We start from the raw sequence: 14694 nt of genomic DNA on the forward strand, positions 1-14694 counted from the left end.
AGGCTCTAGACTCAGATAAATTTATGTAGCGAGGCTGCTTGAAATTGTTGAATCTTCCAAATCGAATTTGTTGGAGGTTGTCTGTGTTTTTTCTCTGTCTACCGCGAGGTCTGGCTCCGGACTTTCTGGCTGCTATATATGTTTTAGGATGTTGATAACGACAATAAATAACAAGTTCACTGCGTTGACACACCGATGACTGCTAAAGTGTTATAACAGTATACACATCTGACTGTGTAGGTGAATGCTGAAACTTGATGAAAATGACGAATGTGTACAGACGAGCTGCAAACGGTAACAGGCTAACTCAACTGGTAGAAGTACTGAACTGGGTCAAAGTTCACAATAAAGTTACCTCGATTAATTACTCCCTCTGAGGGCGCTTTACTGGCGCTTCCCTCAACGGGACATTTTAGATTCATCATGGTATGTCTATTTCGTATCTCCAAGTACGATTTGAATGTTTTATTGCGTACTAGTATTCGATCAATGAGGTTATGTGAAGTGATGCTAGGTAAATACTACATCTAATGACTGTAGATTTTGAGACGAAAAGAATGCCAGTTAGGATATATAAAATAGTGTAGTAGCATTAGTCCTTGAAGTCTGGACTAGACTACAAGTAAGGCCTAATAAAAAAAAATTGTGGTTTCGGTTACACTCAATTTTAGAATAGGTGGGGTAGGGCGATTTTTTTCTGTGTGAGTGTCTAGTTCATGTTTTCCATTGTTTTCCAAATGTTCTTGTAGTTGTTTATTTCTTCTCATCAGATTACAGCCATTACAGATTGGAAGAACAGTTTTAGAGTGTCTTTTTAAGTTCATGGCAGTGTCCGCATCCACTATTTCTCGTGAGACTCACAATTGTTTACGATTTTTATTATTTTTTTCTCGAATACGTAAAAAAAAGGTTTAGGGTCGGAGGTGAAAAACTAGGAACCAAACAATTATTTTTTTTAGGCCTAAGCTTGAAAGAGGGGCATAGGATTTTCGTTTATCGTGTCACCATTTTCCAAAATTGGGTCTATCTATCATAGAAACTAGCACGCTCCCTTTTTTCAGTGGGAAATAGTTGCATAATTATGACGTCACTGCCATCTTTATATGTATGGCGTGATCTCAAATAATTGCATTGGCATTCCTCTTTATGGTAAACCGGTTATCTTGATTGGGGAAATCAGTGTATTCTGATACAGATTGAATTATACATTTTCCTCTATTCCCTAGTTGAACCTGCTCAAGTGCAAGAACCGTTACACTGATTGATATCATCAAATAGCGGTACACTTGAAACTGTATAAAGCTGTCTTGAACGATAACTTCAATAAACATGTCATTTACTATATAAAAGAGCACTGTATAATACGTAGAATTCTAAAGAGGTCATACAACGCTACATTAAAATTTAGTCTATGGAAAATAAGTGAAAATTGATCACTCTCCGTATATCTTCATAATGTTGTGATACTTGCGCAAATTGTATCTAAAGCAGTACATTTGTACGTCTTTTCCCTGTTATATTAATCCATCCCCTCGAGTTATTTTAATTTGGTCACAAATGTATATACCGCGTATCAATATTCACTGCAATCATAAACTTTTACTATCTTTCTTTTTCGATTTGTATCCATTGTAGCGGACAGAACGTTACTCTCCATGGACGCTCACAATCGTATTTAATTTCTTACTGCTTCGTGTTGCCCGAAATGTTACAAGTATTAATTGTCCAGGGACTTGATGGGTAAGGTACGTTTCGTATGTAATACATCAGACGTGAAGTCGGACCGATTTAATCGCCAACTTGCGTATTCATTGACTGCTTTAATAGGTTGATGTGTGCCCTAGATATCGAAAAGACTTATATGTACATTTTCACTGCAGGCCAGTCACACTGGCTTTACTCTTTAAAGTAGATCCTAAAGTGAATAAAAATTCGTACTAGTAGCCTTGCACGAATCACAAATCGCTTCATTGAGCTCTTTCGTGTTTCCCTCCGTTTCGTTATGCATGTTAAGTATGAATGAATTGCTTGTCAAGACCGATATGCATTCCGTATTCGCACAATCTTAACTTTCAATTCAATCTTGGGCGTCGACCGGTCAGGGGAATCGAATGCCCTCTTTCGTTACTTAAACGTAATGTATTGCGCGAGTTTGAAAACAAAAGCATCCAAGTCATAAGGGCGTAGATGGCGCAGTTTTAAAAACGACAGCCTAACTCTGTGTTGAAAGGTTTAATGTTTCTCGCAAACCTGGAAAAAAAAGTGAAGTATTTTTTTCTGGAAATCACAATACATTCCTCGTTCATTCGAAAAATAACGTAAAAGAGGCATTAAAACTGACTATGCAACCATTATCTAGGATGCCTGTCAGGGTTAAATGACATCTTTACTAACTAGTATATATTTGATTGGTTTATTTAGGGGATTACTGCACGTTTTGTAAGGAAACATCGATTGGTGCGACCACACTAATGGGTGTTGAATGAGTCGAGTCGACCAACACAGAGAGTGCACTTCTATCCTAATTACCAATTTCGAACACTCCCCAAAATTGCACTCTACAGTCGATTTCAAATACCGTGCCACTACTCTGTTTCAGGCAACCACGCAGAAACCAACAAGAAACTAATATACTGAACTTCAATAGCAAAATCGCATTTTGTTTGCTACATTTAGTCTAAATGAAATAAACCATGTATTGCAACTCCATGCAGACATTCGGGCGCCAATAGTTTTCTTAGTAGCAAACACCCGATGAATGGCGCGTAAAATGTCCTTTGTGGTGTTCATTTGATGTCTGTGTATGTAGTTCATTTCACTTAGACAAAATGTAACTAGAAAATGTACTCATTCAATCTTGCTATCTTAAAGTGTTAATGTTTACAGTAGCATGTCCAGTTCCTTATTGGTTTATTTATCAAACAGAGAAGCTGCACGGTATTTTGAAATTGACTGTAACTCTGTTTCATGTACATTTGATTAGATGAATCATTTGGCTTGCAGCACGTATTGTTAACGCTATTACCAGAAGCTGTACTGATTTCACTGTGCACGCTAAAATATATACATGGGCGTCAAGAACAAATGTTACTCAACCTATCTTTGACATCGATTTGGGTTTATTTGCAAATATGCTATGTACAATCAAACCCAATTTATCATGAGCCCTCACAACTCATGATAATTCAGTCACGTGAAATCCAAATATGGAACTTAGTTGACTGTTAATGTTGAAGTCGAGAAATCATATAACGACACTTTATCTTCAATTAATTTATATCCCTGACCGGGGGAGGAGGGGGGGGGGAGTATATGAAATCTGGTTTCATATTGATGATTTTCTGTGATTCGTTGGAATCCATCTAAGACATGTTATTTTCTGTCTCAAGCAGTGGTGTTTACAACTGTAAGCTAAAGAGACTTCTTGTTCTTGAAATTGGTTGGTTGACGCAGATAATTTATTTAATCCCGACACAGAATTCAAAATTTGCTAGAAAGATGCGGCTAAAAGTCTGTATATTTCCTTATAGATGAATGTGCTGGGTCGTGTGAAGGAAGTGTGGAGATGTAATAAAACACACTACTATTTAGCACTGACGCTGTTTCGTTGACTTTATAATAAAAATTCATCCCTCCTTTACTAAGAATAACAATATTTGTAACAGGAAATACATGAAACTACAATTATTTTCCTAAATTAGTAAATAAGCAAATATGACAAGACATGCATATAATGAAGCAATCTTTCAGGAAAATGATATTATAATATTATTATTTAAATATAATAATCGTCTTTACAAGTTAAAAGCTATATAATTCGCAGACATGCACTATGTTTTGGAGAGTTCTTTTCGTATGGGTGGTGGAGGCGCAAGCGTAAAAACTAATGGTTATTGTATTTTCTTCCCTGTCTTACTCATACTCCGAGTGGTTGATAGCAGTGTGGAGCGCGCTAACGTCATATTTCAAAAGGAGAACTTCAAATGGTTCCCGGACGATACTGACCCAAGGTACGGCTTAAGTGACATCGAAGCATCATATTAGCTTATCATATATTACAGTCTGCTGTGCTCAAGTTGATGGAATGGCGGAAGATAGCTATTGATAAATTCTGCTGTCGTAGACGGTCAGTCTTCCATGAATTCTTCAATTTCAATGCAGTGACTTCAATTATAATCGATAATGTGTGACAAATACTCTAAACTCTAAAGACTGTGTTTACATTATCTACACTTATTATAAATTCTCAAAGTATTTCTCTCAAATTACTAAACCGCGACCCAGTATGGGTATATCCATATGCTGACCTCAACTGGTCAAGCATTTGCGTCTCCCTCTTTCTCTCTGTTCATTCGGATATTTTCTTCAGCATCTTCCTTCTCCTCAGCGTTATACTGGAAGTATTTAAGACAATAGAAAATATTGATTATTTACCAAACACTATGTTGTGAACAATTTATCAAGTACTAAGCAGATCTTAATAATTATCTTTGAAAGGTTTAAAGATAAATATACTCTCATATATATATATGAATCTGATGAGGTTCTTGTAAGTGTGTTCTTCATTCTCCATGCATATTCAAGAGGGGAGAACTGAAGTTTGACTGTAATTGTGCAAGACTACTTTCATAAATACAGCTTATGTTGTGCTGGCTTTCACCTTGTAACGACAGTATGTCGGTGGGTGGATGTGTTCGCAAGTGTGCGTGCATGTTTCTCGTGTTTGGATCATGAGAATGTATACAAGTAATATGTATGTATGTATGTATGTATGTATGTATGTATACATGTATGTATGTATGTATGTATGTATGTATGTATGTATGTATGTGGTTCTTGTTGTTTAAATACATTGAAATGGCAGAGGTTATGGGTTCGGGTAATAATAAGCAACAAAGAAGTATGCACAATTGGGTATCACACCTTTCCTTTTCTGCCTCTACACTTCTTTGCATAGAAGTACTCCACTACAGCTATGATGATACTGACTATGATACCAATAAGCAGCAATAGGAATATACCACCCATGTTCTCCAATCCAATTGCCATATCCATGTCCATGCCTTCCTTCTCCCGGCGACGACCTTTCTTGTTAGTGCAGGGGCCAGAGAAGTATTTGTCATACAGTTCGTTGAACTGTCCGTCCATTTCCATCTGCATCATGGCTATGTTGATTTGTTCTCGTAGTGGAGATCCGGAACCAGTGGCAAGAGCGTAACTTGGAGACATTATATTCTCTCTTACAGACATCATATCGCAAGGTGGTCTACTCAGAACGTAATCGGAAACCGCTGACTCAGAGATAAAGGCGTAATTACCGCCATCACGTGCGCGCTGAATGCCGTCCTTAACACTATTGACCATTGGTTTGATACCCCTTTCTGTATTGTCTACGATGTTTTGCCATACCTTTTGATAAAGAGCGTTTTTGGACTCTTTGAAGAATTGCATGGTTGAACCACCTTCCACTAAACCAAAAACAACATCCCTTTGATCCGCTAAGTCTGCCAATGATTTGATTGGGCGGTTGGATACAGACCCAGGTGCATTTGTCATGAACGACCCCAAGGACGTCAAGTAGGTGATGAGGGTGATGATAACGAAGGCAAACCAGAATGTAGACATACACCGTGCTGCCATTGAACGTGGAGATCGATCGAAGCTCTGTAACATAAAAGTGGACAGTAGAAACCAGAGGCAGTTAAGGTACCTAGTGAAATAGTTGCCTTCAAGGTCACTGCCATGGACCTCACCTCTGTCAGCCAATGCACGAAGTTCATAAGGATCAAATCGATTGATTCCGAACACCACAAGGGATACGCAAATCAACGCCACTATTATCATTATCCAGACACTTGCTGTTAACGGTTTGAAGAAAGAAAACAAATTGTATGATGGACGAGGTGCGGGTTTCTTCACCAAAATATTAATGTTTCCATCCCAATATGGCTTGGTGAAATCGACTACCGTTTCTCGTTTAGCTGTTACACTGAGTGGAGCTGCAGCCAAGTCTGCTTTCTGTATAGATATAATTAGAAATGAAATAGTCAATTTATAACAATGTTTCACTACTTGGATGGATGGATGGATGGATGGATGGGTTTACGGATAGTGAGATGGATGGATTGATGGATGGATGGATGGATGGATGAATGAATGGATGGATGGATGGATGGATGGATGGATGGATGAATGGCTGGTTGGAAGGATGGATGGATGGATGGATGGATGGGTTTGTTCCTGTTAATAGTTTAGTTTTGAGAACAGTAAAATGGGGAGGACTATTACAAAAGAAACTGTTTTCCTTGTTTTCAAAACACAAAGCAGTGCATGGGAGGATCGTGTATGATGAACAAAACAAATTCAAAACAGATGTCAATACCTGATTAATAAGTTCACCAATCATTCCAGTCCATTCACCAGTCACGGGGTCTTGAGTGCCATACTTGTCATCAGCAACTAGTCGTAACTCGTATTTTAAATGCATCCGTTCACTCAACATTTCCACCATGTCGGGGATGTAACCAGTGAATCTATCATTACCGTTTAGAGTTTCACCATTTTCGGATGTTTCGTTGTACTCCAGGAAATTAAGAGACTGGTGGAACGGGAAAAGAGAAAAACATCGATGTGAGTTACAGCTTTACACTCGCTACAAAGGAGATATGAAATGTTGGTATTACTACCACTAAATTTAAGCTGAATGACTATGGAGTTTAAATGATAGTACGATTTTTTTTTTACATCTCGATCAAGACTTCTTAAAGTTTGTTATAAATTATGAAAAAGAAACATTTAATAAGCCTGCGCGTTATCAGTGTCTGTATCTACATTTTATCTCACTGTCAGCACAAATCAACATCACTGTCGGATGAAACGGGTAACCACGGATCCAACTAAAATGTAACCGATTTGTCCTTGTCTTATAGTGTTTTCTTCTGACACTGTCCGTATTTTTTGCTAAAAAAGAAACGAACAAATGAGCGGCCTATTTTATAACCTCCGTTGAACTACCATTGGGGGCGACAACGTATCAAGACCTTGCTGTTTTCCTGCATGAATTGATATACTTACAGTTATTGTTGTAATAACCAATGTGTCATTGGTGCCATAACGGTATGCCGGTGAGCTTGATTCTTGCATTTTGAATCCAGATTTAGGGGACCATGCACCCGTCTGTCAACATATAGAATATAATTGAGATGGTAGTAAGTAACTTGAAGACAAGAATACAGTGAAATTGTAATGATAGTAGGAGTAAGTTAGGTTTATGAACGGCATTTAAAACAAAGGAAACGTGTTTGATTTATTTTCATTTAATTTAATATAATAAATGATAAACAAAAATACACTCGGACAATATTAATACATGACTCTGTGTATCTCTGTCTTTCTGTAAATCTGACTGACAGACGCTTCCCCCTCCCCCTTCGTCTCTCTCTCTCTCTCTCTCTCTCTCTCTCTCTCTCTCTCTCTCTCTCTCTCTCTCTCTCTCTCTCTCTCTCTCTCTCTCTCTCTCTCTCTCTCTCTCTCTCTCTCAATGTAAACCTCAGCAGATGACTCCGCGTATCATGCTGTGCAACCAACTTACCACTGCGTTTGTTGATACATGTTGACCAATATGCACGTTGATGGTGTAGCCACTCCTCTGTTTATTATCATCAAATGATACGATGCCTGTTAGTCCATCAAAGTTGACCTAAATATGCAGAAAATAATTAGAGGAGATGTAACATTCAGGGATGTTAAGATTTTAGCAATATACGCCCTCTGGAGTTTATCGTGAGGAGTAAACCGTACGTTTGAAGAAAGTGTGAATGAATTAGCCACTTCTTTATAACTCCTTACAATGTTGATCAACACAGATAGACGGTCTATATTTTGAAACAAAGGTATTAAGTATAGTTTTTTTTTTGAAGATGATAGGAGTTCGTCTAATATTTAAATAACATTTGAATCACTTTGAATTATTCTATGTGTATAAAAGGCATATTTCTCCTTACCTTCCCCATGTATTCCGCCAAATCTGCATCCTGTACAATTTGACCGATTGGTTGGCATGGTGATATGGCGGTGTTGCCAGGTAGAGAATTTCCATCATCCAAATACGCCTTGAGGGCAAAGCTAGTGGCCAGGATAGCGTCGTAGGCAAGGTTTTCCTTAAAAGTCCAGTCTTCGGAATTTGGTGGAAGGTTAGTAGCTCTTGCCATGCTGAATGTGACTAGATAGGCACCGTGGGATGTGATCTTGTTAGTGATTGTAAGGGGCAACTGTAAACCCTGTGTTGATAGAAGTGATAGTCTGTATTAGTGGATGTTCATTTTAGCGTTTATAATAATCATTGGTCTACCTGTGTGTGACAGACAGACAGACAGACAGACAGACAGACAGACAGACAGACGGACGGACGGACGGACGGACGGACGGACGGACGGACGGATGGATGGACAGACAGACAGACAGACAGACAGACAGACAGACAGACAGACAGACAGACAGATAAATAGATAGATAGACAGATAGACACAGAGACAAACAGACACAGAGTCAGACAGAGATATAGAGACAGAGACACACAGACAGAGACACGGCTATATACATGATGACCTCCAAAAGGATTTTGAAAAAAATTATCAAGATTTTGCAATTATAGATGTTGACACATAGTGTTGAAGAAGATTCGTATCATTTCGTCGAAAAATGTACTTTTGTAAACATTTGTGGATACTTAAAATTATTAATGACATTTTTAAAATGCATATTTTGCCTTATCTTTAGCAATCATGTAACTCTAGATCTAGAAATCACAATCTTTTGATTTATAATAAATTTTGAAAGAAAATAACTAAGTGAGCATATTTGAAAATATTGCACACCGAAAACTGAATTTTCGATAAAAAATCACACAGTTTGAAAAAGTTTTCACAATGCCGTCAGTTTCCTGATTGCTACATCCTACTGCCTGCTTGCTTTGATAAACCAAACCTTATCATCGTTAACAAAAGAAAACTGCGTATCCGTGGTTGAAGTGAAAAAGACGAATTTAACTTTGATAAAACTTACCAGGTTACCAATAATCCATTTCTGTCAAATCTTGGCCATCAGCCTGAAAAATCATTAAAAATTAAAATTACCAAAAATGAAAATTAACAAAAATAATAACGCATTTATAACACAATCATTAATTTTTTTTTAAATAGCTTCATCAAAACACTTTTAGAATGTGTTCATGTGACTCAGTAAATCGATATCATATGCTAAAAAATCATTCTTTTTAAATATATATATATATATATATATATATATATAATTGACTGGATGTAGATAAAACCACATAAAAGTGCTCAATACGGGTATTGGGATATGGTGTTGTTCCTCAAGTTTATGTTCCTCAAGTTTATATATGTATGTATGTATTTTCAAAACCTATATATATATATATATATATATATATATATATATATATATATATATATATATATATATATATATATATATATATATATAACTCGGTGAGTATCAATCTGCTATAAGACAGTGCTCTATACCGCAGTGGCAGAGCGTAAATATATGTATATATATATGTATGTATGTATGTATGTATGTATGTATGTATGTATGTATGTATGTATGTATGTATGTATGTCGCTGGAATGGGTAACTGAGTGGCCGGGAAAGGTCACGTTTGGAATGAGTTTTACTAAATATGTCATCGCAAAACCCAAACAGATGGCCAAAAGTAGAATGTTCAAAACATAAATAAATAAACTTGAGGAACAACACCATATCCCAAAACCCATTTTGTAGCTCTTGTTGTTGTTGTTGTTGTTGTTGTTGTTGTTGTTGTTGTTGTTGTTGTTGTTGTTAGTCATCGTCGTCGTGGTCGTCGTTGTTCTTCTTCGTCTGTTGATATTAGTAAATAGCATGTGACACCGTCGCGTAATTTTGGATAATATACTATATATTCCATTTTGGACAAAGCTACGGCCATGAAGTTACACATAATAAACTGAAATAATGTAGAATACATTACCTGTGTAAGTATATCCAGAGCTTTGTCATCGGATTCAGTAAAAACCAGCACATTATGTATTTCTCTGGATTTTACGGCTCCTAAAATTTCTTCAGCATTAAAATCAGATACTCGATAGACTTGAATATTCCATTTATTTAACAATTGGACATTTACCAGGTACTCAACCACGGCATGCGCTGAAAACAGTAATGCAAGTAATTGCTATTGCTATGTTATGTCACTGTCACTGTCACTGTCACTGTCAACACCAAGAGTAAACATCTCTCCCATTTCACAGTCGACTCTTCTTTCTGTCATATACATGTGCACGCACGCCCCCCTCCCCCTCCATACATGCATACATACATAAATAAATAATAAATACATAAATACATACACACACATACATACATACATACATACATACATACATACATACATACATACATACACACATACACACATACACACATACACACACACACACACGCATGCATACATACATACATACATACATACATACATACATACATACATACATACATACATACATACATACATACGTACGTACATACATACGTACATACATACATACATACATACATACATACATACATACATACATACATACATACATACATACATACATACATACATACATACATATATACATACACACCTAATTAACCCATAGTTTATTTTATACTTGAGTTGGTGATATCAAAATTAATTTTCCATATAGATTTATGAAACATTTACTCCTTAAAAACAAAATTAACAACTTGACATTGACGAAACTATAAATATAACGTATAACACAAAATCAACAGACGGAAGATGTAGTAAATGTAATGTAGCTACTACTGTCGTAGGGGTTACTGTATTTTTGATGCAGTCGTTTTATGTGAAACCTTTATTTTATCTGTATACAATTTCTATTACTTTGTGAAATTTGCTCAGCAATTGAAATCTAGACTGAAGAAGCAATCGTTGTGGGCGCTCTTATCATTATCCCTTTCCAGAAATATAAGGACGCCCCCAGCGGTGTATTCTTGTAGTCTAGAAAAAAAAAGAGTACTCGTTTTTGACCAGGGAATTGGATACAATCAAAATCCTTTTCCGTTCCATACCTACCTGCAGCAGTGTCGTAAATCACAGCAAAATTCGTCCACTTTAATTCCTTAAGAGTGTCTTGATACAATTTGCCAAGATCAGAAGGTGAAGGGAACAATTGGAAAGCAGCACCAGATTTGCCTGTGTACATATCAAGATTGGTGACTGGCGATACGACACCACTAGCAAAGTCGGCGAAATCCTCACAATCCCCACATACATCTGTAGATATCACATTTACCACCCTGGAATCGGAGACCATTTGACAAACTGAAAAGATATTAATTGTGTCAGAGACGGATGGATGGATGGATGAATAGATGGATGGATGGATGGATGGATGGATGGATGGATGGATGGATGGATGGATGGATCGATGGATCGATGGATCGATGGATGGATGGATGGATGGATGGATGGATGGATGGATGGATGGATGAACGAGTGTCACAGACAGACAGACAGACAGACAGACAGACAGACAGACAGACAGACAGACAGACAGACAGACAGACAGACAGACAGACAGACAGACAGACTGACAACGAATTAGTACACAAACACAGATTAAATTATTTGCGGCCACTGGCAATTCTATTCACGAATTCGAATGAGGGTCAATTTAAATTGGTATGGCATGTTTTTGTTCGTTCATTCAAATATTCAATAGTATAGCAAAGTACCGTCCATTACTACACCAAGAGCTTGAAAGCCCCATAATTCAAAGATGACAAGAACAAATACACTGTATCTCGGCGAAGTGCATGTACAATCACGTACTTGATTGTTTTGACGTCAAACTATTTGATTGAAGAAAAGTGGTCTGACTTTGGACACAATACAGCCGATCCACTTATTTGGGGACCACTGTCAGCGCTGATACATAAAAAGAATATATAGTGCATGAAACAGACTTCCAAGTCAATGTGACATGACCCCGTATTACTGATCTTTGACTTCAAGACAAGAGAGCATGAGTTACGGCTACTTAGATTTGAGTAGTGCAGATCATTTCTCCCAGCATTATCTAAGAGAAAATCATATATTTTTTTAATGCCATGCAGGGTTGATGTTAGGGACCGCCAGCAGTTACAGGTGGGGGAGGGGTGAAACCCAGTATGTTGCATAAAATGTGACCTCTGATATATCGGTACAGTGGTGGGATGTGGCAGAAGTGGGATTTGGAAGAACAGTGATTTCAAAATACTGCAAAAGTTAGATGATACAATGAGACAAGATAAAATGACTAAAATAAGGCCTTCCTCGAGAACCAATTTGTTAAAAGCTACCCCAATCCCCCCCCTCCCCCCCCCCGATCAAGGCATCCTTTGCAATCTTCATGTCGAGTGTTACGCATGGTAAGCGTGGGAAAGCATCACACGAACAAAAGACTGCCACTGTGGCAGTAAATACGAGTAGACAATACGGACGACCCACGCCGTCTGCTTGGCTAAAAATTGGTCCGCCAGTTAATCAGATTGATGAGAAATGGTGTCTACACGTCTCTTCACATATTCTTGGCGCAACTATTAATCAGAGAGGACCGCACAGTAGAGTAGCACGGAGATGTCGACGCATCTAAGCAATTTTTAGAGTAGGTATACATGGTGTGTCATACTTACCCTCTCCCAAGGCTGGTAACAAGCGGCCCTCTGTTACTTGTTTTGTGATCAGTTTCATTTCATGATTGCTGGATGACATAAAGGGTAGATTGTTCACATATTCCAAAGCAGTGCCAACTGGTGTATTGCTTCCACTAATAGAGCTGGACAAAATGCCTGCAAAATATAAATTTCAAAGTTCGTGGAGCATTTACTTTCTTTTTTCTTTGGGCATACATTTTATCCTCTAGCTTTTTTCGTCGGCCAATGGCTTTTGGATTATTTAGTCTTCAATGTATGTCTGTCTGTTTCAGTGGCCGTCCGTTTGTCTGTCTGTCTATGTGTTAGTCCGTCCGTCCGGAAAAGATAAATATGTAATACACTTAATAAAAAAATTACTATGAATAGATACACATACAGCAAAAAACACCAAGATCTCATTTTGTCTCAGAATAAATCACAATAGAATTTACTCAAATTAATATATAATAGATACATAGAAAAAAAAGTGAGTTCTGTTACATTGGGACAGTCACGTAGTTTATATAGAAATCATTTATCACTATCGCGGTGTTCAGTAGCCCAACTCTCCCTGGGGTTAAACGTTTGGGAAAATGGTAAACTAACGGGAGCGAATCCCGACCTCACCCACCATACATCGACCTCATATGCTAATTATTAACATCCACACCCATTAAGTACAAAAATCTCTCGCAAGAAAAGAAAAACACTCTTCACTTTCGTTTCAAGATGTGATACGAGCTATTCTCGTATCAGTGGTCATAAGTAGGCATAAGTCATTGTTGATAAGAAGTGCTGTGTATTTGCTCAACTTGCATCGTTGTATTGGTGTTTTGTTCAACATTGTGTACACTGTCGAACTCAACACTGTAAGCATGCAAAGGCTGGCGTCTGAAGTTGAAGTTTGTTAATCTGAGCACGTACTTTGTAGGCAGTGTCTTTGGCGAACAGCTTATATGTACGTATACCTCAATGCAACTAAACTTGAGTAACTGAAGAAATAAATGCAGACATTATCAACTTACCTATGTTAACAATTTCTCCATGTGCAAGGTACAAATGTACTATCATCCACAACACAGCAAACGAAACCCGTTCCATCTTTTAACGATCAAAATCCGCCGGGCACGGACTATCGCCTAGATACACGTACGTGCAGATGAAAAGGAAGATATTGTACAACAAAATGTAGTTCAGTTCCTACAGACTTGTGACGATACAACGGCCTGTAAGTGGATTAGCAGATATCCACTATAGGGCGATACCTTTCTAAAGCCTGTCTCTGAATTGGTGATGTAGGCAGTGGAGTAAATTTGTGGTGAGAAAGCAAGTTAACACACACATACACTTATAATAATTGAAATGCAAATTGATTTACTCGAACTGTGGTAAGACCTTGCTGCTTTGTTATTTGCACGTCACTTGTCAATATTTATTCATTTACAACCATTTGCTATTGGCAGAACCCAAACCTGGTATTTATGAATAGTACACTCGACGACATAAGCTACTATGTGATAGTAAATTAAAATTTCGAGTAAACCACTTTTATGCTATCAAGTGAACGATTTCAATACCATCAAAGATAAAGATCGAACATTAGTACATAGACAAATTTAGGTTTTATATACTTTCAGTCAAAATATTGTATAAACTCTGTAAAATGGGGCACAGTCTGTGACTTAATAGGTTTTAGTGGCTATTTCAGTCAGTATCAATATTCACCCAGGTTTGTCACTCTGGAAACTGTACAAGAGTAGAGGAAAATGGGCAATTTGCATATAATTGTAACCTCGTTAAAGCGGCACAGCCTGTTAGTCATCATTAGGTACGTTGTTATGGTTCATCACGTCTACAGGTATGTACTACTGGTAATTAGTGTGGGTGTAGTCGACAAAGACTCGGTAGTCTTGTCAACATCTGCCATATTTTAGTATTTTGTGA

At 37.5% G+C, this 14694-nt stretch overlaps 1 protein-coding gene across 1 annotated transcript; it reads right to left on the bottom strand.

Annotated features, from left to right (window-relative positions):
• Nucleotides 1–3244: 3244 nt before the first annotated feature.
• On the bottom strand, nt 3245–13851 carry LOC144442987 (glutamate receptor 4-like). Its single transcript, XM_078132361.1, has 11 exons — nt 13776–13851; nt 12751–12906; nt 11150–11398; nt 10034–10212; nt 9064–9084; nt 8004–8279; nt 7592–7699; nt 7075–7176; nt 6383–6598; nt 4924–6018; nt 3245–4394 (listed from the first exon to the last, which is right to left on the bottom strand). The coding sequence occupies exons 1-11, from the start codon at nt 13849–13851 to the stop codon at nt 4317–4319; spliced, it is 2556 nt and encodes an 851-aa protein (XP_077988487.1). The 3' UTR covers nt 3245–4316.
• Nucleotides 13852–14694: the final 843 nt, after the last annotated feature.

The sequence above is a fragment of the Glandiceps talaboti genome, chromosome 12 (assembly GCF_964340395.1).
Source record: "Glandiceps talaboti chromosome 12, keGlaTala1.1, whole genome shotgun sequence".
In the NCBI taxonomy this organism is placed as follows: domain Eukaryota; kingdom Metazoa; phylum Hemichordata; class Enteropneusta; family Spengelidae; genus Glandiceps; species Glandiceps talaboti.